At 51.6% G+C, this 24,912-nt stretch overlaps 2 protein-coding genes and 1 pseudogene across 8 annotated transcripts in view; 2 read left to right on the plus strand and 1 right to left on the minus strand.

Moving 5' to 3' along the window:
• The window catches only part of EXD2 (exonuclease 3'-5' domain containing 2), a 58,563-nt gene extending 47,085 nt beyond the window's left edge, over positions 1 to 11,478 (plus strand). For all 7 annotated transcript variants that reach the window (XM_087856059.1, XM_087856060.1, XM_087856058.1 and 4 more), the window contains one exon: positions 25 to 11,478. In XM_087856059.1, coding sequence (XP_087712185.1) covers positions 25 to 241 — 217 coding nt within the window. In that variant the 3' untranslated portion in view covers positions 242 to 11,478. The remainder of the gene's footprint in view (positions 1 to 24) is intronic.
• On the minus strand, positions 7,688 to 8,008 carry LOC123798867 (GTP cyclohydrolase 1 feedback regulatory protein pseudogene; annotated as a pseudogene).
• An 8,022-nt stretch (positions 11,479 to 19,500) lies between the features above and the next one.
• GALNT16 (polypeptide N-acetylgalactosaminyltransferase 16) overlaps positions 19,501 to 24,912 on the plus strand; it is an 87,392-nt gene continuing 81,980 nt past the window's right edge. The window contains exon 1 of the mRNA XM_045807952.2: positions 19,501 to 19,810. Within this exon, the coding sequence (XP_045663908.1) occupies positions 19,634 to 19,810 (177 nt within the window). The 5' untranslated portion in view covers positions 19,501 to 19,633. The remainder of the gene's footprint in view (positions 19,811 to 24,912) is intronic.

Here is a 24,912-nt window from a genome sequence, read left to right on the forward strand (position 1 = left end):
CCCTTGTCCTTTGTGTCTTGCCAGGATTTCCAATGAAAACTACATTCCTCATGGGCTGAAGGTGGTGCAGTGCCACAGCCAGGGCGGGCTGCGCTCCCTCATGCAGCTGGAGAGCCGCTGGCGTCAGCACTTCCTGGACTCCATGCAGCCCAGGCACCTGCCCCAGCAGTGGTCAGTGGACCACAACCACCAGAAGCTGCTCCGGAAATATGGGGAAGACCTTCCCGTCAAGCTGTCGTGATAGCCGCTCTCCTCCCAGGTTAGCCCAGCTGGGAAGCTGAGCCAAGGTGGGAAAGTCACCTCTTCCCGTGTCATTAATTGTCAGAGCCTAGTGTCACAACGTAGAATGCTAACCCGTGCTGATCCCAGGATGCTTCTGGTGGAACCAGGCTGTTGCTTCAAGGGGAGCTTATGGTTTTGGATTTTAGTTGGGCAGGGTGAGAATTCTTTTTGCCTCTCTCTTATTTTATTTTTGTGGACAAAAGGGCCTTGGCCTTTATTTTACTTTCCTTCTTTTGCTTTCCCTGTGCAGACAGCAAATGAAGGATTCTCCCCTGAAGTGACTTATCAAGACGCTCAGGTTTTTAATACATTTCTTCCCTGCCCCGTATGTTGGTTTTTCTCAAACAGGGGCAGTCAAGTATTTTAATCCCATTGGGTTAGGATGGGAGAAAACATTCTTGCAGAGGCTGGCGAGGTGAACAAGGAGTCAGATTCGTTTTCCCAGTTCAAGCTCATAATTATAAATTCCTTGGCTTCATGCTCTCCCACAGCTCACCTGGTTGAGATCCATCCCATCTAGGTCACTTCACTTTATTTCCGTACTTGAGAATGCTCCCCTTTACACGTCCAGGACCAAAGCAGCGACTTCCTGCCATATGCTTCCACCCTAACACTGGAGGAAACCCTTTTTTGGAAATAGGTCTTCTAACTGGGTGGAGAAGTACAAGCACCATCTCTCAAGAGAACTTTGATATTTGCTCTGCTTTCCCTTTCATGCTGTTTGTTGTCTGTTTGTTGCAATCCTCTTGTCCAGAAGTGCGAGGTTTTTAGCTGAATCCCTTTCTGAGAGGAAGATCTTTTCTTTCAGAATCAGTGTCGGGTCCCTTCCGTGTTCTGTGTTCCTTCAGATTTGTAATACTGACCTCTTTTTAACACTTAATTCTCTCTCGGAGTCCTTTGGTCAGGTTGTATTGTGAGGATTTCTCCACCTGCTCTCATGCCTGGGACTCCGAGATTAATTCATATATTTAGATGTTCAGAACGGTGGTGTTTCATCCCTTTATGTGAAGCCACCACTTTGAGCATGAACTCAAGTTATTAGTATTTTTTCTAAAGTATGAGGAGAGCTTTTTTACTTTACAAGATCGTGACAAACTTAAACAATAATTTTATGGCCAGAATCCAACAGGAGCTGTTTTGAAACTGTGCCCAAGTTGGTGATGGTTCTAACACTGATAAATAAAACTTCTTCTAAGCACAAAGCTCACTGATGGTAAATGTAAAAGTTTTTTCTTCACAGCTTTATAAAATCGGTAAATATTCTTGGGGGAGGAGATATCCATCCCTCAGGTCCCTGCTGTGCGGCAGTGCCATGACGTGCGCACAGATGCACCACGCACAGCGTGCACATGGACGTACCACGCGCGGCGTGCGCACTGACGTACCACACACAGCGTGCACATGGACGTACCACGCACGGCGCAGCTTCAGCCCATCGACCAGTGGCCCGGAAACGGACGTACATTTTGTGCTGCCCCTTCATTCCCTCTTGTCCTCGAACGGGCATTCCTGGGCACTAAACTAGAGATCCTTGACAATGAATAGTCCCAGCCACCTCGGGGACCGTATGTTCAGAGGGGTAGGTTATTGTGGGGCATGTGCCTCAGCGGCTGGACCCCATGCTCCGGAGTCCAGGAGTGAACCGTGGAGACCGACGGGTGGTCGTTTGAGTAGTCAGGCTTGCCACAAGGTGGCACTCACAGATTTTGTGTTATATTCATTCTTGAGAACTAGGGCTTTTTATATATGGTTCCTGAACATAACTGATGACTTCTGTTTCCAACTCTGTATAGCTGATCTGGGGTCATTTGGATAGCGTTACAAGAAAAACTTCCTCTGAAACGGAGTAGGGTGCTTTCGTTCTCTCTCCCTGTGATCCTCATGCTAAGAGGGGAGAAACACATACGAGTAGGTGCAGTGGTTGCTGTGGGAAGAAGGAATAGATTTCTCCAACAGTTTCCTGCAAAGCCCAGTAACAGAGCCAGCAGCCACCGTAGAGAAAGAAGCTAGACTGGCACATGAGATTCCTCACCCTCCTCGGAAGTTACTGTGTAGATTTGACTCTGTTCTCTGAGTCAGCGCTTAGCACCCTTTCCTGAAGACTGACGATGGTCAAATGGACAAAATACCTCAAATGAGATATTTTAGGGCAGGCATATTATAAAAGAAATATTTATTGTTTTTTGCTGATAGAAAAATAGTGTATGTTCATTAGAAATGTGTCTAAAGAAGGAATAAAAATCATCCATCTTCCCTCTGTCTAGAAAAGAGCTAACCTCCATGAATTTCCTTTCAGTATTTAAAAATGCATAAAATACAAACAAAATTCAGAGTCATATATATGTGTGTGTGTATACACACACACACACACACACATACACACACATACAGCTTGGCATCCTATTTTTTCCCCCCTCACATAACATGGTACCACAAGTAATTAATTTCCTGTGCCCCTAATCTTTGAAAGTAGATTTCTAGTGGCTCTACCATACTTTAGTTGTCCATTCCCACGTTGTTGAAAATTTTGGTTGTTTCGGGTCCTTTGTTAATGTCGGTGATGCTGTGATGAACTGTCTTTTGTATAAATCTTTGACTGTATCTTTGAGAATTTACTTAGGATAGAATCCTAGAGATTGGATGGGGCGGAGGGGGCTCGCATTGCTGGAGTGAGTACCAACTGTTATCACCTTTGAGGAGCATATATCAAGCGATCGCTTCTCTCTAACCCTGTAGCTCGTGTCCCAGTGCATTTGCTGAGCCTGCATGTGAGCAGTAGTGAGAGAACAGGGTCATGGCGAGGGCCTCTCTGAATGTGCCCTGATCTAGACTCAGAGTCTTCTCTCTGCTTCCCCTTTGTGTCCCATCCTTTATTGACTCATTTCCCCTTGAAGTCCATGTTTTTTGGAAACACTGTTTATTTTAGAATAAAAACATAAAATAAAAGTTACAGGCAGATCTTTTTTGTGTGTACGATGCACAAGCAATCAGTGAGTTGCTCTCCTAAAGTGAACAAGGTACAATATTCAGGGATTTGTTGCTTTTTAAGAGTGCAGCCGTAAGTTACTTATTCTTATCCATGTCACGGATGGAGATCAGATGACAAAATGTGTTCTGTTGAACTAAAGCCATTTTAATCCCTCATTTTATACTCTTAGAAACCCAGCAGGCAGAAAGAGCTTTTGTTCAGCTTCCTTTTCTACCTGTTAGTGTGGGGCCCTAACATTTGATTATAAATTCTTAGTTTACCTTACCTGTCTGAGTTTTTCATTCATTCGTTTATCCTTTCTCCTTTTTTTCCCCTTTCATCATGTCTCATCATCATGAGAGGTATCACCTTTTACTTTTAAAGAAGACAGTTTCTTGGTTTACTAGTTTACTAATTATTACATTTTTTCAGTTTAATTTATTTATTATTAACATATAATATATTATTTGTTTCAGGGGTACAGGGCTGTGATTTATCCGTCTTACACAGTACACAGCGCTCACCCCAGTGTCCATCACCCAGCCACCCCATCCCTCCCATCGCCCTCTACTCTAGCAACCTTCAGTTTGTTTCCTGATTAAGAGTCTCTTATGGTTTGTCTCCCTCTCTGGTTTCGTCTTGTTTCATTTTTTTCCTCTCTTCCCCTATGGTCCTCTGCCTTTTTTCTCAAATTCCACATATCAGTGAGATCATATGATAATTCTGATTGACTTATTTCGGTAGCCTAATACCTTCTAGTTCCATCCACGTTGTTGCAAATGGCAAGATTTCATTTTTTGATGGCTGGGTAATATTCCATTGTATATAAATACCATATCTTCTGTATCCATCTATTGATGGACATCTGAGCTCTTTTAAAAGGGTTCTCCTTTCTGATCTTTCATCTTTTCTTTTGCTTAGTGGCCGTTTTTGGAGTACCTGATCCTTCAGGAATACAGTGGGAATCAGTTTTTCTTGGGTGAGATAAGCTGAAAGAGGGTATAAGAATGACCTGTTATGATGAACTCTTGATCTGAATAACATAAATATAATACATCGTCCCCAGAATACTTCTGCTTTGGAATTCAGTGATCTGTGTTAGCTGTTCACCAAGTTATCCCCTCATGCTGAAGCCTTCTTCCTTCTGCCTGTCCCCAGTCCTGGAGCAGGTTTGCACCAGGTGGTGGCGCAGGGCTTACATGCGGCCAGGTAGCTTGCTTGTTCCAATTACCTACCCCACCAGCCTGCTAGGAGATGCGTTAGTGACCCCCCCCTTTGCTTGAGGCACCGAGGCCCTTGCTTTAATGCCAGCGTGTTATTTGGGAAGGTGGGAAGTACATTAGACTATTATTTCCATCTCACCAGGTCTGTCTGTGGCCCACTCTTGTTGGAGGTCCCTAGACACTGTGGTAACTGAACCAAATGGGTAATCACTTGAGGGATAATCAGGAACGGATTTCCTTTGCATAGGAATAGGGAATGTCAAAGGACCTAGTTCCCACATCCTGGGTTGAAGAGGATTTTTCAGATGTAGTACACACTGCCTTACAGGTCATTGGCTACTCTGAATGGAGGTAGTTAATTTCCTACTGCCAGATTGAACCAAAGTATTTGCCCTCCTTTTAGCTTCCTTATTTGTTATTAATTCTTGCATTTTCCTCTTGCTAAGTGGGTAGTCTATTGCCTTTCTGCCTGCATAAGCTCCAAAAGCTGCTGAGTTTGGAGTCAGCATTATTATAAGCATGATGTGTGGTCCAGAATATTCCTGAGTGGAGAGGCTACTTATATTCTACTCCTGCTTCCCAAAGATCTCCCTTTTCGGGCTTCAACATGCTGGGACAGAGTTGGGATTCTGACTAGTCAGGCCACCAGGGTATCCATTAAGTCCTGGATAAGAACCAAACATTTGAGCTTAGTAAGCTAACAGCTGAAAAGAAATGGGAGATTAAGACATGGGTAGTTTTAAAAGAGGTATGTTTATTTGGTTCATGGGTTGATGGGGGTGTAGCCCATGGACTTAACTTTCAATTTTGCTTTTTCCCTGTACTCAGTTCTGTCGTTGTCGGAGGATCAGAGGAACAGGCTGGTGACCTCGGTTTTGGTTCTGGCCATTAGCTGTGTATCTTTGGACTAATCACTTAACTTTTCTGGGCTCCTTTCTTTACCAGTGAAGTTCGAAGTTGAGATTAGATGTGCTGTAAGGACCCTCCTAGCTGTAGCACTCTGCAGTACATCCCACTGTTTCTTATGTGGCACTTTCCCTTGGGAGCTGTGTACCTTCTGCTTCATTGCACACCCTCATCCCGCCCCCAGCTCTGGGAATGGAGACTGTGTACGGAAGGGGGGAGGGGAATGAGGGAAGCAGGATGCCACACCATGTCCTCCTGGCCTCATTGACTAGAGAGAAGCCTGCTTCCTCCATCTGGTGTTCCACCTGGGGTCAAAATACCCTTCTCACCAGAGATGTGCTGTGTGTGGCCTTAGGGAACTCACATTTCTACTTAGTTCACTATTTAACAATAAAAAAAGAAGAGAAATCTTTATCTTCAGCTGCATTGCTCGTGCTGTAGGGTTTAATAAGAGATAAGCACAGAATGGAAATGAGGCAAGTTTGCCAAGTATTGTAGATGGGAAGATATTGAGAAAAAAGGAGTGAGTGTTTCTCATTTTAAGGATAGGAGAAGACTATACTATAGAGGACTGAATAGAATTAGGTACTTTAAAAGGAAAACATTAAACCAATAAGTTAAAAATATTCTCTCTCTTTTTACGTTGTCATGACTGCCTAAGAAAATTGGAGGGATCCAGTGTTAACACATTGTTACCCATCCGTAAGTCCTAAGACATGATGAACTCACAGCGAGACTGGGAAGTTTCTGGGGCCTGCATCTTGTATAACCCTGACTGGCCTTGGACTTTGCCCCTCTTATCTTTGGCCACCAGCAAGACAGACATGTGCACAATGTAGTTTATATTTTATAAGCTGCCGAAAGACATTTCTCTGTATATATATCCGTTCCCCATGACCTTACAGAAAATACGTTTCCCAGTTCATCCTCGTGCTTAGTTTCAGTCGCAAAGAGGGTGTTGGCGTATTGGCTTTTGTGTAGCACAGATTTGGACCAAATATGCTAACCTTGCAGCTCTTTTTATAATAATCACCCAGATATAGACAGGAGCCCCCATTTTCTACCAAACTAGGGTCATTTTATTACTCTAGTTCCAGAAAAAGCAACCGGATAGCCAACAGGGAAGCAAAAGTGTATTTCTCTGCCCTCTGATAGACGAACCGTAACTTCATCTAAAATTCTGACATCTGTCGTCATATCCCATAGAGCCAACTGGAATCCCAGCAAGCTAGCTTCGTTTTTTTTAATCCAAGTACGTATGTGTGGGCCCTGGAGGTTTGTGGGCCCGAGCTGTAGCCACATACAAGTGGCTTCCTCTGAGTTCTTGGATACAATGAGCAGGACTAATGTTGGCTCCGAAAAGGGACAGAAGATGGCTTGGGGTTAGTTTTTCTTTTTTAAATGTTATACAAGTGCAGAGCAGTTGGCTGCCGTCCCCCTCTCAAACCATCAGCAGAGCTTGACCTTGGCCAAGATTTTGCCTCATCCTCTCGGCATCTCAGCATAGAGTTGCGTTTCAGCCGTGGAATGCTTAACCAGAAGCACATGCTGTAGTGATGGTTTCCAAAGAGCAAGTTTTTGCAGAAAGGCTACATCATGTTGTCTTCTGAAAACAACAGTTTTCTCTGAACCACCAACCCAATAAACCCCCGAATGGTGATTCTTTGACTCATTCATTCACAAAGGCTAGGATTGTTGTTGTTAATAATACTTTATTGAAGCACGGCAGAATGAACAATGAAGTACAAATCTTAAGAGTACTGCTTGTGAATTTTGACAAATTGTATGCACCCATGTAACCATTCAGGGCTGGGGTCCCTCCCTCCTTTCCTTCTTTCCTTCCTTCTTCTCTTCCCCCCTCCCTCCCTTTCTTCCTTTCCTTCCTTCCTCCCTCCCTCCCTCCCTCCCTCCCTTCCCTCCTTCCTTCCTTCCTTCCTTCCTTCCTTCCTTCCTTCCTTCCTTCCTTCCTTCCTTCCTTCCTTCCTTCCAGCAACCACTCATCACAGCCCTTTATTTGCTTAGACCAGCTATGTAGGACCTTCCCACCCAGTCCTGGAGCTGTGCTCCTTGGGGGCTCCAGCTCCTTGCCAAGGACAGCCTGGCTCTTGTGGGCCCCTGCCCACAGATCATGACCTCCTCTAAGGCCCTCGGCCAGGCCTGAAGCTGGAGGGGCCACTGGAAGCCCCAGGGGAAGGGCCCTGCCCTCTCCCAAGGGCTGAGGCAGGTTTCAGAAAAGGCCATTCACTGCCCAGTGGTACTAGGCAAAGGAAAATGATGATTTGGGAAGAGAGAGGCTGGACAGTGAGTGAATGGATGCTCAGGATTGGGAATTACGCAAAAAAGGGGTGTCCCATCTGCTCCTCAGTGTGAGAGAGTGAGTCCTTGTGCAGGCACCACACCAGCGTCGGCCCACCTCTCTCTTGCTCAGCACATGGAAGCCTTTGCGTTCCAGCTTGTCCAGGACCATGCAGGGAGGGTCACTGATGAAGTGCTCACAAAAGTGGTTTCCCAAGACGCTTCTCTTTGAAGCCCCCAGATACCACATCAGCTCTGGGGCTGAGCGCCCATCACCCACCGGGGTGGGGCCCACTTCCGTGTGGATCTGGGCGCTGCTGAGCGGGCGGGGCATGGTGCATGAGTCCCGGTCAGGCTCCCACCCAGGGCTTTGGGCTCAGTGCGGTTGCCAGCCCCTCAGGTGCCAGGCCTGCTGCGACCCGCGACCCCGAGTCCAGTTCCTCCAGCTCTCAGGGCTGGGGTTCCTTATGCTGCATGAAACATCTCTTCTGATGACGTACGGCCTTGGATTGGAAGGCCGTGCATCCATCTACCTGAGCAAACGACTGTAGGACAGCAAATCCCGGTTCAAACACGGTGAAGATTTGGTGGCCTGAGTCCGGGCAGTTTGCTCTCTTGTCGCGTCTAGGAGGTGTGCTTGCCACAAAGCTTTATGATGCTTGTTCTTTACGCGTCACTTTTGAAAATAGGTAATGTGTGCACGTAGTACAAAAAAAAATTAATGTGTAATGAAAAGGGACTCTCCCCGCTCCCCGCCCCCCAGTCCTTTCCCTCCTTGAAGGTAACCACTGTTACTGTTACTTGGGCATTGTTCAGCCTGGGGCTGGGGGGAAGGGGGGTTTGTTTTTTTAAGTCCCAGCTTTCTTTGGTTGTTAACCAAGAATATGTTTCTCAGCCCTTCTCTTTATATTCCAGGCTCTAGTCTAAGGCATTTATGCAGAAACTTGGACTACAGGCTCAGTACGACTAATCCTATTTGTCCTGTCCTATAAAGTTCATTCTCCGTATCTGTCATCTGGCTCAAAAGTCCATGTTTCTCACAGGATTGGCCGGGAGTTGATGATAGCTGGCGTTGGATTTTTTCACATTAGGCTTGCTACTTTTAGAATACATATTTGAAATTTTCCATAATCAATTTTTTAAAAATTCCTATATCTTTAGCAGGGTCTCCTGCAACATACCTATCTGATTAAGTTTTTTGTTTGTTTTAAAGTAATGCTGCATTGCAACCTAGAAGTAAACTATAGACGGATCTCTAGACAGTCCCACCCCCACCCCCACCCAAATCAGACATTCAAAACTCCAAAGTTACAGACGTGAACTGGGATGATTTTTCACCTTCACAAGCCATTCTTCTCTTTAAACATAGGATTGACCTCAAATTTATTTTGAAAAGCCAACTTCTCTGGCAGGCAAAATTTGATTTGATTTATACACTGAGTTTTTCAAGAATATAAATGTCATGCAGAGCAGAGGACTTATATTCAGCCTGGAACAGTATTTTACACAATTTACAGGCTCCAGAGCCAGGGAAGGAAGACCTCTCATTCCCAACCCTCTCTGTTGGACAGACACCAAAGCGCGATGGATGGATGGCTTTCCTCAGCCACTTCTAGTTCCCAGCCGTATTTTGTACTCGGGGCAGGTGGATGAAGAGTCACATCTTCTGCAGATTAGAGTTGCCCAAAGATCCACAGTCCAGGGAAAGGAGTGAGGCTGTTGGTGTTTTCCAGTTCACGTCCCATATGGTTTCCCTGGGGCCATTTTATACTTGATGACCTTTGGTGCTCTCTTCTTCATCTTGCTGTTCTCCGATCACCCAAGGCCTCTTCGGTCATCATTGCGAATATTCCCACTGGTCAGGGGGCTCCCTGTGAACATCACCCCTGCAGTGCAGCTGTCACATTCGAACAGCATCTGCTTTCTGACAAGCACGAAGACAGAACGAAGGAAGTCTTCGAGACTTTCCCAGTGCAAGTGGGTAACACCAGCAGCCTTTGGGACTTGGATCAATACACTGTCAGTTTAGTGGCCTGGTAGCTTGTGTCAGGGGAAGGGAGGCTGATTCCCAGAGGGGGCAAGGAGCTCATGGTCTCGGCTCTGTCGTCTGTACAGGCTCCTGATGCTGGAATGGTTCCCTCAGCCTTTGGCTCCAGCCTTTTCTAGACAGGGAAACAGACCAAGGTAAAATGCTTGCTGTGTTTTAAATAGATTCTGCTCGCCGCAGCCAATAAGCCCCACAGCTTGGAGGTGACTGACCCTTCCCGAGAGGTTTCTGTTGTGCTGTGCCTCCGGCCTCCAGCCCTCCTGCTCCTTCTCTCTGACCTGGCTCCGCTGGTGTCAGGCGTCCCCTGGCTGCTCCCCGGATGGTTTCTCTTCAGGCCTTTCTGGTTTTAGGACTCATTACACTTTTATTGGTTTTCGCTCTCTGCTTTTTCCTTCCCTGAAGCTGTTTTCCCTCATACTCTGTATCTTTCCGTCTCTTGTGTCCACTCTGTCAAGTGCACGTCTCCACCTGCTGCTCCTTGTCTGACTCTGCCGCGGCTTCTCAAATTGTCCTCTCGCCCGCACCTTCGCATACCCTGCGGGGGGTGGGGGGCAACCTGCCCTCACCTGGGCTTTGTTGACCCTGGAAAGTCAGGGACGGTGGAGGAGCCTATCCCAGTTGTGGGGCAGGTGACAGCGCCAGCCTTGGTGGTGACCTCAAAGATGGCAGCTGTTTCTGGGCAGTGTAGCAGTGAGGTAGGGAAGTCAGAGGAGGGGTGGGAGGAAGTAGGAGACACAGAAGTGATGGCCAGCACCCATCGAAGGTGATAATCAGACAAGAAGGTAGGAGAAGGCTGGGTGGCAGCTAGATGTCACAAGGGGAAGCTGAGCAGGAGCTCCTAGGGGAGCAAACCCGGGTAGTGGGACCTGCCAGAGATGCTGCAGCCCTGCTCAGCCAAGCAGGGCCAGTGGGGGGAGGGGGGCAGGAGAAAGGGGAGCCTGAAAGATCCTGTCTCCCCATGCATCTCTGGCCCTTTTGTTCTTTTTCCTTTCACGTTCCTGCCCTCATGTTGTATTAGCAACAGAAAACAAAACAAAAAGCAGTCTGTCTTTGAAAGGGAATGGCAAGATCTGGAGAATTTGAAGCTAGATGCATGTACTTCCCTGTTTGCTGGACTCTTGGGCCCCTTTGCCCACAGGCTGCTGGAGCCAGGAGAGCTAGCCCCTTACTGGAACGCCTCGAATGGAGTCCCTATAGCAGTTCGACAGCTCAGCCCGAGTGCCCACGGCAAGAGCGGCCCGCGAGGTGCCCACCCACAGAACCCCTCCACACACACAGGGCACCCGGGGGAGCAGGGCTGTTTGCCATCCCAGCTAGGGGGCCGGGACTGGTCCTGGGCAGGGCCTGGTCTGAGGGCTGGCTTCCAGCCCATGACGCCGGCCCTATCATGGTCTCCTCTGCCCCAGGAAGTGAGCTGCAGAGAGGCTGGTGGTTGAAGAAAGAGAAAGGAACACTCTTCTCTTGCTTACAAAATGTTTAAATTGAAGAGGTAATAAATGCATGTGGCAAAGAAATCAAAAGATACAAAAGAACATATGATGAAAAGTCTCCCACTTCTGTTCTCAAGTTCCCCTCCTCAGGCATCCTGGATGCACCAATTTCTTGTACATTCTTCTTACTTCTCCTTTTTAGGTCTGCTGTAATCCCGAAGTTTTTAGATTCTTGACCCAATGGAATATTTTAAATTGTTCGGATATATATGTATGTATGTAATGTGTGTGCAGGGACTAAATGATAATAAAGAAAACTGAATCTCAGTTTATTGCCAATAATTCTTGCTGGGGCAGGAGCGGTTTAAAATATTAAAATAACTAAAGAGAGTCTTAAAATGCTAGCACTAGAAAGGACCTTCCGAGTCCCTGTACCAAAGCCTTCATTTCAAACACAAGAAAGAGGCCCAGAAAGTGACTTTTCCAGGGTCACTAAGTGAGGTAACGGCACTTTTTAGGTAGTGGCCTTTGGAAAGATAGGGATCCCGAAATGAAAGACAAATGATTGGGCATGGGTTTAGAAATTTCCTCCATTGGATACAAACATAGGGAAAGAAATCGGTAATTTCCAGGAAAAACCTGAAGTCACATTCTAACTGAAAAATAGCACACGTGCACACACACACACACACACACACACACACACACACACACACACACACACACACACACACACAGGCATCGGCAGCCGACAGAAGATGAAAGTCGGCAAAGTCTGCTGTCTGTCTCTCCTGCTGAGCCGGGCAGAAGCTGTAAGCGGCAGCATGACGTCACTCCTCTGCTAAGGAACCCGCACCCCTCGGGCCTGGGGTCACCGGGCTGGAAGCAGAGGCAGAGGCAGAGGCAGGCATTTTTTGTTGGGCAGGAGGGAGAAATGCCCACACAGACTTGAGTAAGAGGACAGCCTGCGCACAGATCCCAGGTCAGAGACGCCAAGGGTGCGGGGAGGGTGTGCCTGGCCGTGCCACCGTGGAGCTCTGCCACCATGGGATCCAGGAGCCTGACAACCCCAGCTCTTTATACAGCCTCCCAGGAGGCAACACCCCACGATTTATATGCTGACAAAACGGCAGGATAATTTTTAAAAATTCTCTCTGCTTTGACATTCGCTCCAGACACTGTGAACGATTTCAGTGTCCAAGCCAGATTGATGGGCCTTTTGATGGCTTCAGTGAGAGGGGACATGTATGACTGTAAACACTGGCAGTGAAAACCCTCAATTGCTTTGAAATGGTAAATTTCCAGGCAGTGTGGGTCTGATGTTACACGCCTCCTGCATTAACAGCTTTTTCTTCCTGTTCAATTATTTTGGCTGGTAAGGGAGTGGAAATTACACTTCAAAATACATCGATGGATATTTTCAGCCTTGCTGAAAGCTTCAAAAGATGTACCAATCCCAGGAACATTCCCTTAATTTCCACCTCCAAGTTTCTCAGGGAAAATGGAGGTATCAACTACAGGCCCAGTTAGGCTAAAGGAGATGCCAGGGGTCTCTTTGCATTTCAGAATCTCTCTGCTCTTACCACGTAATCTCTTTCTCAGCCAAATTTTTTCCAGCCCTAAGCCTAGGGTCCATCCTAATATGTACCTAATATTAGGGTCCATCCTAATATGTACCAGGTGATGAGGTCCTTGATAAAGAAATGAGTATTCCCAAGAGCTTGGGTCCGGGGCCTTGAGACAAGCATCTGATGGAGGCAGAAAAACCTACCAGTTCTCTGTGGCTTCTTTTTCACTCGAGGGATCGGGAAGTCCTCATCTCTGACGCATACGGTTCTCTCCTGTGCCCAGGTGCTGGGCACATGTGCAGCCACCCAGCAACACATTTGCCCCAATTGTGCTTCTGGTTCTCTCATCTCTACCTGACTGGCTCCTTCCTCTCCTCTTCCTAAGCACCAGACCTGGGTGTACAGCCACTTTTCCAGACAGACCACAGAGAACTCCAGTTCCGTTGATCATGCCTCCCAAGTCTGTTCCTCCACCTGCATTTCCTGTTTCGGTTAACAGTTGGTTACCTTACACCAAAGCACTTGTCTCCTACACAAGAAATTTGCATGCTCTTCTTCATTCCTTCCTGCAACCCCACTTCCAACTGATCACCAAATCCTTTGAGTCTGCCCTCTGTCTGTCTCCTCCAGAGTTTCTGCCCTCACCCAGGCCCACGGCACTGCTTGCTTGGACAAGCACGGTATCCTTGTGATCCCCTGCCACTAGTCTCCAGCCTCCTCACAAAAATATATAACTGATCATGTCACTCCCTAGTTTAAAATCTTAGATGGGGGGGGGGCGCCTGGGTGGCTCAGTCGTTAAGCGTCTGCCTTTGGCTCAGGGCATGATCCTGGAGTCCTGGGATCGAGCCCCACATCGGGCTCCCTGCTCTGCTGGGAGCCTGTTTCTTCCTTTCCCACTCCCATTGCTTGTGTTCCCTCTCTCGCTGGCTGTCTCTCTCTGTGTCAAATAAATAAATAAATAATCTTTAAAAATAAAAAAAAAAATTTAAAAAAATAAAATCTTAGTTGGTTCTCCATGGCTTACCAGAGTAAGTCCAAACATCCTAGAAAGACAGAGAAGACATCTGTTAACTGGTCAATGCCTATGCCTCTATGCTTGTTACCATCACGACCCCCTACCCCCTACCCCAAACCTCTCACCATTTCCTGTGCTCCCACACACTTCCACGTCCTAGTGTCCTCTGTTTGCCCTTCCTCCTCCCAGAACACCCTTCCACTCTTGCCTGCCTGGCTGCCCTTTAAGATTTCAGCTCTCAGATGACTTCTTACTTGAAGGAGCCCCCTTTGTGCTTCTAGAGAGTTCCATTACACCCTCTTGTGACAATTGATGTGTGTTTCCCCGTGACCAGTTACTGGGCTTCTCAGAAGCTGCGATCAGGTTTTGTTCATTTTCGTATCCCTGGAACCTAGAAGTGCCTGGCATGGCAGGCACTCAAGAAGGAAAGGAAAGAAAGGGACTGGGAGTACCGCCCCGTGGGCAACCAGGCTTTGCCGTCTGAGCAGGCTTGTGGCATTTTCGTGGGACAGATGGGGAGTAGCAGCAGCCCTCCACCCTGGGTATTTATTCCCTCATTCACTCATTGCACAAATATTCAGGGAGTGCTGCCACGATGCCCGAGTACTGTGCTAGAAACTGGTGACAAAAGAAGGCTGCCAGGCCCTGCTCAGAGGAACTCCCATTCCAGGGTGAGAGACGGGCATGTGACAAGCACTGCCCTGGCATTTTGGGCCATCTGTTCGACTCTGAGGACCTTTGCCACTCATCTCTGCAGAGGCTGTGGAGAGGGGGAGGTCAGGGAGGCCTCCCAAAGGGCTCTGCCTCCGGGACCAATTCTGCTGACCAGCTGGCTTTATTTATGCATTTCTCCTTTGTCGAAATTCCTTACTGTTAAGAAAAAGCATTTGACACATTTCTAATTAACCCTCAGCCTCTCCAATCTTATTATTCCCAAATGCAACAGCTGGCTCATTTCATGATCAGTAATGATATTCCTGCAGTTATCCACCAGAACCAGGGTCACTCCTCCCAAACTCTGATGGGAACACAGAGGACCTTTCCGCGCCCCACCCCCCACCCTGCCATCCTGGGGCAGCAGGATTTGGCCCCTGGTTCTGGGGTTGCAGGGAGGGGGACAGTGCTCCTGAGCAAGCACTGTTGGGGAACCTGAGTTCCTCCCCCCACTGGCCCACACTGACCCCAGACGCGTTGCTCCCTCTCTCCAGGCTCTTCCCTCCCTCCCTTCCAGCAACAAGCACTCAGTGAGCATGTGCTGGGTGCGGCCGAATGCCACGCGCTGTTCTAAGTGCAGGGGAGACCACGGGGGACAAAACACACAACAACTCCTGGCTTCATGGAGTTTACACCCCAGTGGCAGAAACCGATCTGAAAAGCCAAATACGAGAATGATGACTGATAAGACTCTTGGAGTTCCTTTCAGAGAGCCAGGTCCTCTCCTTGATGGATTATAAGAAACTTAGAAATAACATTCCCTTAGGTGCAGTGGTGCCTTGAGTGCAGCCAGGGGGATCGTATGTGCCGCTGATGGCTGGGGGACCTCTGCAGGCTCCAGTCTGTTTGTCCGTGCAAGGAGAGGGTCCCCTCCTTCCTCACAGGGTCATTGTGAGTATTCTGAGATCCTGCTTTGGCACAGTGCCTGTTAACATACGTTCTGTTCACCGTGTCTGCCTCCTTTTCGGCCTAGAGCAGTCATGGCAGTCTAACCAGTCCCCCTCACCCACTGTCTGGGTCCCTGCTGCAGCTGCAGACAGGGCAAGGGGCTTCTAAGCTGACTGAGTCACAAGGGTAATGGGTATGCTGGCAAGAATGGACACCCAGCAGCGGCTGGGGCCCCGCACGCTGCCTCTCCTCTGCCCCCTCCAGGCTGCTCAGCACAGGCTCTAAAGAGACAGGCAGCCATCGCCTGGTGGGGCAGGACAGTCATCCTTGTTGGGCCTGTTGGGGTCTGTTCTCCTTCGCAGCCCTGGTGAGCAATCCCCCACGCGTGCCCTGGGCAGGCCTTTCGAGAGCCCCGCAGCCAGCAGCAGTGCCTGTGAGAGGGGTGAGGTGGGGTGGGGGCCCCGGCGGGGGGGTGGTTACCAGCACTGGAGTTTACATGCTTTATTTCCTACCTTTCCCAACAGTGCTGCAAGTTAAGGGCTGTCAATGCCCCTTACGGTTGAGGAAACAGGGTGAGAACTTGCCCAAGCCACTCTCCTAACACATGACAGAACCAGCATTTGAATGCAGGTGGTCCAACTCCAGAGCCAAGGTCTCACCTGAACTATACAGCCTTTCTCCCCTCTGTTATCTACCCCCACATCAAATGCACAGGGGCGGAGAGTTCCCTGGGGCCTCTGGGAGTGCCAGGAACACATGGCTTTGCCCAACTGACCTAAGTGCTGGCTTTGACAGTTTAAAAGAGAAGGGCCATGTGGAGAGCAATGCCACGTTTTGGAAGGAAATGCCCAAGGAACCGGCAGTCCAAAAGGGCACAGTTGGAGGGTCCTTGGAGGTCATCTCCTGCATCCCTCCTTTTCCAGAGGAGAAAGTGGAGGCCCCAGTGGGGAGGTGAGGTCCCTGCATACAGAACTTCTGACCACCCTGCAGACTGCCCAGTGTGCCCAGAAGCCCTGTACTGGCCCCCAGACACTGGCGTGGGGAAGGGACTCCAACCCAGCCCCGCCTCTTCCCTGCTAAATGGCTTCCGCCATGGAGAGTTTCCCCAAGTCCCGGTCTGCGGGTTGGGGCGCTTCAGAGATCACATAGGTGAGGAACCGGCTCCGTAGCTGGCACCTGCTGGGCATCCAGTAACTACAGCTATGATGACCACTCTGGCTCAGTGAATGCTGGGCGACACCAAGTCTCTTAGGTATCACTTTGATTCTATGGTTCCGCTGGACTCCATTCCTAGGACCAGAGAGGAAACAATGCTCACTGTCATCTCTGAACACTGTAATCCATCTCAGGGAGGGCTGAGCTTCAGCCCCACACCTATTTAGGGTTCAAATCTGGAAGAAAGTCCATGGGCGGTAGCTGAGGTGGCAGCCCCAAGTTCCAGGCCCTTCCAATGTGCCTGTGGCTAGAGACCATCACTTAACTTCTGCCTAGGTCAAATTTCTGTCAGCCAAAAGAGCACGGTATTGACCTGCCTCCTTACCCCCACCCCACGCCCCACCCCCACTCGGGGGAAGTTTACCGTGTCCATCTAAGGGAGGGCGGTGAAGTCTAACATCATCCAGAGAGGCTCTGTCCCTGTGGGGGTTTTCTCCTGGTGGTGGCCTGGGGGAGCATGAGGGGGGCGGCAGAGAGCCCTCTCTTCCAGACGGAGCTACCAGGCAGTGTCGGTTGGTACAGAGGGTGTATCATCCTCACCACCGACCGCTGGGGAGTAAGAGGTGAAACCTGTGGAAATCCTGCCAAATTCCAGCTCCTCCTTCCCTCCTTCTCCTCATACAGCTCTCCTTCTAGAGCCATCAGAAACCCATCAGCCTGATTTTGGTTTCCAGCTTCATTCCCATGCCTAGGAGTGAGTTTGGAGCGCCTCCCTAGGGGTTGATGTAATGTCTTTGGATCCCACATCCTCTCACCTGGTTTTCTCAAAACCAAAGGCAACTAGACATACATAGGCCAGGCTGGGCTGAGGGAAGCAGCCAGCGGCAACAGAGGGCCATTCCCCAAGTCTTTCCACTTGGCTGACCTGAGAGCCTGTGTGGAAATGGGGGCACCAAAAGGGGAGTTCCTTATATTTTCTTATTGTTTGGAAATGCCCGTGGGGCCTGACTCTTAAGCAGTAAGGTTTTCCTGGCTTGCCACGGAGGACAAGCCTCATGATTCCTGTGGAAACCAGGCTGTAGCTTGACAGTGGTTTTCTCTCTCTCTGGAAATGAATTCTGGCCCCTACGGCAGTCTAATTAAACTCCGCAGGCAAGAGACACCCAGGAGACCAAGGCTGGCCCACGGCTCCGGGCCTATTGGCACCTTCACACCCACCTCCTGTTGTTCCTGACTGCCACCTGGCTCGGCCTCGGATTCCCTGCAACTCTTCGTGAGACCCTCTTGGTACACTCTCTTTCCAGGGTCCTAGTCTTGGTGGGGCCATTTCTGGACTTGTCCACATGTCCTCGAGGTTCGTGCTCTGAGTGAGGAAGAAGGTACTGCAGTAGCCACGATGATCTTTCTGCAGCAAAAATGCATTAGGCTTTTCTTTCTTCATTTTACTTCATTCCAACAGAAACGGAATGGGCATCTATTAACCGCACGGTTCAGCCCTGCGTGCTGGAGAAGCAGGAAAATGAGTGCGGCTGATGGGGGTGCTTGGGGAAGCATGAGCTGTGGCCCCACCTTTGCGTGATTCCTGAGGCAGCTTCATTTAGAGTCGGGGACCTTATTTGGGCTGGGACCCTCTGTGAGAGCCAGTGTCCAGCAGCACCAGCAAGAAGCCAACTCCCTGCCAACTCTGCCCCTAGCATTCCAGGGCCCAGCCTGCCCAAAGTCAGCTCCCAAGTCCTTTCCAGCGTCCTGGGCCCCGGCAATACCAGACAGCTCTCTTTTCTGGAACACATCAAGCACTGCCATCCTCTGGACCTTTGTTCTGGCTATGCATGCATCTAATTAATACCTTGCCCTGCCCTGCCTCTTAATTTATTCAAAGGTTTATCCACTTTCTGTGAGAAGCCTTCTCTAAGACTACCTTGCAATACATCATTTCCTCCTCTGTGATCCTTGCTTAGCTCGGGTGACATCTGCTCGCTGTGAGTCTACTCTGTGCCTGACAGTGTGTTGCTCTCCTAGAACTGATTTAGCCCGCCTTGCCTTCTGCTCTGAGCAGTTCACACGGAGTTCTCAATGCCTCCGGGGCTGGGGCAAAATCTCCGTGATTTCTGTGTCCCTGTCTCACCACCGTGTTTTGCACTTTGTGGAAAGTGCAAACGGAGAGATGGCTTCTAGACTGGGCTCAGCCCACTAATTAGTCGTGTGGCCTCGGGCCAATCTTCCACCCCCTCTGGTCTCCTTTCTCCCTGACAAACAGCGGTGACGATACCTCACGGTTGTTCAGGCCACAGTGAAAGGTCTGGAGGGAAGCCTCATGAAAGCTGGGAGCCCCAGGCCAATGGAAGATGTGGGGTAGTTGTACTCCCCTTCTTTCACCAGCAGTGAAGCAGAATCGCATCCCCTCCGCTCTGTTCGACTGTCAAGTGCACCAGCTTCCAATCCCTCCTCGGGGCGGGCCCTGGGGCGGCTCGGAATCCTAGGCTGCGGAGGATTCCCGTGCAAACTCCAGACTCTCCTCTCGCCCAGCCGTCCCTTCCCGAGGCCTCGCAGAACACACCTTAAACCTCGCGCCAGAGCGCATTTCCGAGCGCAGCCCAGAACTGCAGCTTCGCGGCGCGGGCCCGGGCCGGGGTCGCGCATCTCCAGCCGGTGACTCAGGGCTGCTCGGGCCGGGGGTGGGTGGAGGTAGGCGGGACCGACCAGGGCCGCGCGGGGGCAGCCGCCGGGCGCTCGGTCGCCGAGCGGTGGGAGCAGAGGCTGGCTCTGGCCCGTCGCCATTCCACCGCGGGCGTCTGGCTCGCGCTCCCGCGCCGCTTCGCACCCGCCGTGCTCCTCTCCCCATGCGCAGCGGCCGGGGCAGCCGGTGGGGGCTGGAGCGCGGGGCGGGCTCTGCGCGCGAATGAATGGGCGCCCGGGGGACGCGCGCGCTCGGGGCTGAAGGGCATTAGGACCGTGAGGATCGCTCCGCGCTCCTGTCTCTCCCTATCACCCCCCACCCCCCACCTCTCTCCCTTTTCGGCTCTGCAGGACTGAGCAGCAAGGCGCGAGCGAAAACAAACAGCTGGGGCTGCGAGCGCCCCCACCCCGGCCCCGAGAGCAAGCCGGCCCGGGCCCCACTCGGGGCGCCCGCCCGCCCACCATGAGGAAGATCCGCGCCAATGCCATCGCCATCCTGACTGTAGCCTGGATCCTGGGCACTTTCTACTACTTATGGCAGGACAACCGAGCCCACGCAGCATCCTCCGGCGGCCGGGGCGCGCAGAGGGCGGGCGGGAGGCCAGAGCAGCTCCGCGAGGACCGCACCATCCCGCTCATTGTGAGTACGCCCTGCGCGCCGGGCGGCCGGCCCTGGAGCCGCGGCGCGCGTCCTTAGCCCCGCGCGGCTGCAGAGGGCGCGGGGCTGGGGGCTGCGTGCCCGCCGCGCCCTGCCGGCTTTGTATATGTTGGAGCATTCCTGTCCGTTGTTATGGCAACCTCTTTCGGGCCAGCCGGGCCAGGGCGCAAGGATGAAGGGAGGGTGACAGCGGGTGGGGGCTGGGAGAAAGTGCTGCAAGTTTGGTGGGCCCGGCGTGCGCGCGCGACTGGGAACGTGGCTCTCTCAGCACTGCGCGGCCGGAGCCGGGGCCCGACTGTCCGCACCTCGCCCGCCCCAGGAAGGCGGCTGGACGGTGAGCGCAGCGAGCCGGCAGTGGGAACCTCGCGCTGCTGAACGCGTAGGTGGCCGTGCGCACCCCCTCTCTAGTCTCCAGGGGGCAAAGGACGTGGGGTGGGGGCGCTGGGTAAGGCAGGGTCGCTAGGGGCTGAGCCCGGCTTTGAGCCCCCTTTTCAGCCCAGTTCAACTTGAACTTGCTTCTCTGGCACGGAGTACTCCGCCACAAACACCCGCGGCATTCTCTGGGTCCGGGAAAGGTCTCTTCCTGTACGCGCCCTTCACCCCAACACGAGGGTCCATCACGACGGGCGAGCTGGCAGTGTGTGCGCTAGGGCTGGCAGATTCCCTCTCTCGAGGTCAGCTCCGCGATGTGCCAGCGGGGAAACAAAGGTGGCGGAGCACGGCGGGGGCCTCCGCGGCGCTGCCGGGGCCCTAGGCGCTCCGGGGACTTGGGCTGGGGCGTGCGGAGCCCCCGCCGCCCTGCAGGGGGCGTTGCTGCCGCCCGGTCCCCGGGTGACGGCCCTGTGTGGCAGGGGCACCTGTTGAGGCGGGAGGATCTGGTGCCCGCCGAGAGGCGCGGGCGGCGGGCCGCGTTCTTCCGACCGGGGCCGGTGGCGGGCGAGAGCCTTGGGCGACCCTCGGGACAAGCTGCTGGGCTGGGGCAGCTTGGCCGGAAGAGGACCAGGAGGAGGGCGAGCCAAGTGTGGGGCTGAGGGTGGGAGAGTAGAGCAGGGTGGCCATTCTGACGGGAAAGATCTGGGCCTGGGGAGGGAGGTGCAGGTTCAGGAGGGCGAAGGCTTGCGTGGAGTCGAATCTGGGATATTTCTGCAAAGGCAGCTGAGCCCCAGGAATATGGTGGAGGCGGGTGTCTGTGTGGAAGTGTTCTCATATTCCCAACCTGCCCCAGATGCCGTGTCTTGTCAACCCCCCTCCCCCTGGAAGAAGTAAAAAAACCCCTGCAGAGGAACCATATTTCCTAGCTTTGCCTGAGGAGACCTTGGGGTTTATGGGTTTTCCCCAGCCGCCCCCCCCATTCCCAGATCCCTGTCCGGTTGAACTCTGCAGGTGTGCCTGATTAGGTGGAGCGTTCCCTTCTGAGCTGAGGGTCCCTGTCACTAGGAACTGTTTCCAAAGCCCTTGAGGATGTTTGGACGGAAAGGCTGATGAGGATAAAGCCTCCAGCGTAAGGACCCCAGGGTATTGGGATCCGGGCAGACTGACAGACTGGAGTGGGAACTGGCTGAACCAGCAGTGGCCCCAGACCCGCAGGGAGCTTGCGCAGACCCACGAGCTCCCCGTTCTTACAGCCTGAGAGGGCCAGCCCTGGTCTCAGGGTAGGTGGGCTTGGAGCGGCAGGGGAGAGGCAGGCTGGCCAGATGTTCTGTCCTTCACAATGGTGACGTGTGGGGAGGAGGGTCTGAGCTGGAGGGGGAGGAGGAGGGGAGAGTGGAGGGGAGAGAGGAAGGGCAAGGGAAGAGAGCACAGGGAAACTGCTGATGGGAGCAGAGCCCGAGGTTAGGTCTCCTTACGTTTGTCTCTGCTTCAGAATCCTGACCCTGCTCTCGGACCTCTCCTCCCTCCTCACTCCTCCTTGCCCTCCGAGGTCTGCCGGGAGGCCGAAGGCCGCCCAGACTGAGAGCCCTGGAATGGTGGGCCGGGCTCTGCTGGAGGCACGTGGCTCTTGTTTTGAGGGGTAAATTTGGGCAATCATGAGGGGGCGCAGGTGAACGTCCTCTGGCCCTCTCCTTGTTCCCATGGGGTTCGACTTGCAGATTGGAAAAGGGCTGTGAACTGGGAGCTAAGTTTGAAGTGTGAAGGATTATCAGGAAGATCCCGGGAGCGAGGGAGCGCAGGTGCAGGAAGAGAGGGAGAGTGGGAGTTCCGGGGAGTGAGCCACAGACAGTTCTCTGGCCACCTAGGGGCATGGCCAGCTCCCCCTCTGTTTGTTCCTCAGGCACTGGTCCCCAGTCACACACCTCCCTGCACACAGCCTTGCCTTGTCTTCCTACCTTCTGAGGTATTTCACTTCAGGAGGATTCTTAGTCATATACGCTGTCACGCAGAGACTATGCTGGAAGCTTCTTACATCTCCATATTGATGCACACAGCAAGACTTAATAAGTACTTGTTAGGCAAACGAAGTAGGATTTCTGCCTGTCTCTGGGAGTAGACAAGCGTCATAAGCCCCCCCCCCCCCCCCAGTATTTTGTTCCTGGCTCCAGCCTGACCATCACTAAGGAGATCGGGGAATGCATGTTCATCTTCTCGGGATGCTGAACCCGATGTGCAGCCTAGAAGGGGCAGGTGCAGCTGAGTGCTTTCTCCCGGAGCGCTGTGGTGAACCTCTCACTGGTCTTCTTGCCATTCCAAAACATGTCTCTGTCTAGTTGGGCCAGGACGCTCCATGTGGGTTTTCAAATTCTTAGGGAGTGATGTGGCCAGCCCTGCTGACAGAGGCTGAGAGAATTCAGACAAGCGTCATCATCACTCCCCTGGGGAATCAGAGAGCAGAGCTGGGAAAGGGAGGGTCTGCCTAACAGCCTGGGCCAGGGGGGCAGCTCTGCCTTCACAATGTCTGGGCTATTCGAAGCCAGCCAAGTTGCTTCTAGACCTCGGAGGCGCTGTTTGGCATTGTGGGGTGTCGGCATAGCAACCGGATGGCCCGGATTTCTCAGGGAGGTCCTGATTTTTAATATTCTGTCCTGCTGTCAGCCCATGTGTCACAAATTTTGATGTGAAAAATTGGTTACGGAATGTGTAAAACTACAGCGAGATACTGACTCCATCCCTAAATGGCTGCTTACGATGTGGCAGGGTTTGTGATTTTTCCGTGCTGTATTTTCTGGGCAAGGCGACGGATTTGGGGAAATCCACTGGAATCGACACTGATGCGTGCTGGCACTGGACAGCCGCTAGAGCAGGCGGCCGAGCAGACACGGCTGGCCTTCAGTCTTCAGACCTCGCAGTGGGGAAGACTGTTTGTGATTGGCTTGGCACCCAGGTTTTCCATATGCTAGTTCTCTAAGAGGCCTGGGTGGGATGTTAAGGTGCTACACGGAATTTCACTTTGCAGACATATTTTTAAAAAGACTGTCCATTATGAATATTTTCAGGATAGGGACACTCATTTGCAACATTTCCTGTTTGGAGCCGTGAAAGTCTTAGGCACGAGTTTTCTTAAGCTGGAGTTTTCTTATCCTCCAGTTGGAATATTGCTGATGACCGTGGACAAAATATTTATATCTCTGGACCTTGGTTATTTTATGTCAAATTGGGGTTAAATGATTTGTAAAGGTTTGTTGATCCTTAGACAAGCTGACGAGAGCTTCATTTCTAGAAGCAAATAAATTGGCTTTAAGGCAATTTTCCTGAAGGGCGTTGTGAGGTTTATTGCTAGTGGAGGGAAGGCCCCCATCAGGAGAAGGTCCAGCAGTGACCCCCGAGGCTTCAAAGGGATCCCTGCTCACCTAGCAGGAGGGGACACAGGTGACCCACGGCTTTTCTGGTGCTGTTCCCTGAGAGCAGAGGCTTCAGTCAGATCTGGATGGGTTTATATTTTATTAATAATGTGTGCCTTTCAGAATTGTGGGACTAGGGTTTGCCTAAATGACAGAAATGATTTTCTATTTTATTTGTCTAGGTGCCACACACAAGAAAGAGGGTGGGGAGGGAGATGCTCGAACACCCACAGTTCCCTTTGTCAAAATGCTCAGATTGGGAAGCGCCTGGTCTCCCTTCACTGGGGTCCCAGCCTGGGTCATGTTGAGACTTGCCTATAGACCTGGGGGCAGCACAGAGCCGCCAAGACTGGTAAGGGCCTGAGAGCCCAAGAGTAGCCTCCCTGGGAAGCCCGAGGCCCGAGGTCCCAAGATTCTAGGGTTCTGCTCACTTTTCGGATGGGCCCCATATTTCTGTGTAGTAGCAGCAGTTCCCGCACTGGCTGCTCTGGGCCTTGGGCCTGGCTTTCTTCTCTGGTGGTCGAGTTTATTAGCTCTGCGAGCAGAGGAAGCCCTCCATTCTGGAAGATGTGGAGGGGCGCAGGCAAGGCCGGGCTGAGCCACCCAGGGAGCTGTTTGCTGTAGTGGAGGAAACCACGCTGGGGTCAGAGGGGAGCCTGTATCCGAGCAGTGCATTACAGTTCGAAGATGGAAGATTTAGCCCGTCTGCTTCTGGAGGAGACCTGAAACACCTTCCGTGGGACCTGGGGGCAAAGACACACGGAGGCTAACTAGACAGGGAACCCGGGGCTCCTGAGAGGAGAGGGGAGCAGTCAATGATGATCACGCCTGCGCAGGGGTTCTCCTCACTGAATCAGACAGTTTGCTTGGTGCGTTTGCAGCCAGTGTGCAACTGGCTCTGGACACGGTCTGCAGGGGCTGGGTGTCTCTCCTCTAAACGGACCCCTGTGCTCTTTGATCTATACCGGGCTGGCCTCTGTCATGGCCATTACCCCTGTATGATATTTATGGAGGCTCATTCATTGGATACGTTGATGGTAGATGTCTCACCATTTAACCTGATTCCCCTCAACAACCTAACAAGGAAGGTGCCATTATCAGGTCCAGTTAACATATGAGTAAACTGAGGCTTACTTATCCATGACCAGGCAACTAGGAAGTGCCTTTAAAACTAGGCGTTTCTGCCTCTGAGGCCCATGCTATGTCTTCTTTCCCCCGAAGCTTCTTTAGGGCAAGACCCAAGTCTGATGCACCAGCGAGTCCTTTCCGCAGCACCTAGATCAGCACCTGGCTTTGTGTTTACTCCGT

Source organism: Ursus americanus, chromosome 26, assembly GCF_024610735.1.
Source record: "Ursus americanus isolate L20-20 chromosome 26, mUrsAme1.1.p, whole genome shotgun sequence".
NCBI classification, from domain to species: Eukaryota; Metazoa; Chordata; class Mammalia; order Carnivora; family Ursidae; genus Ursus; species Ursus americanus.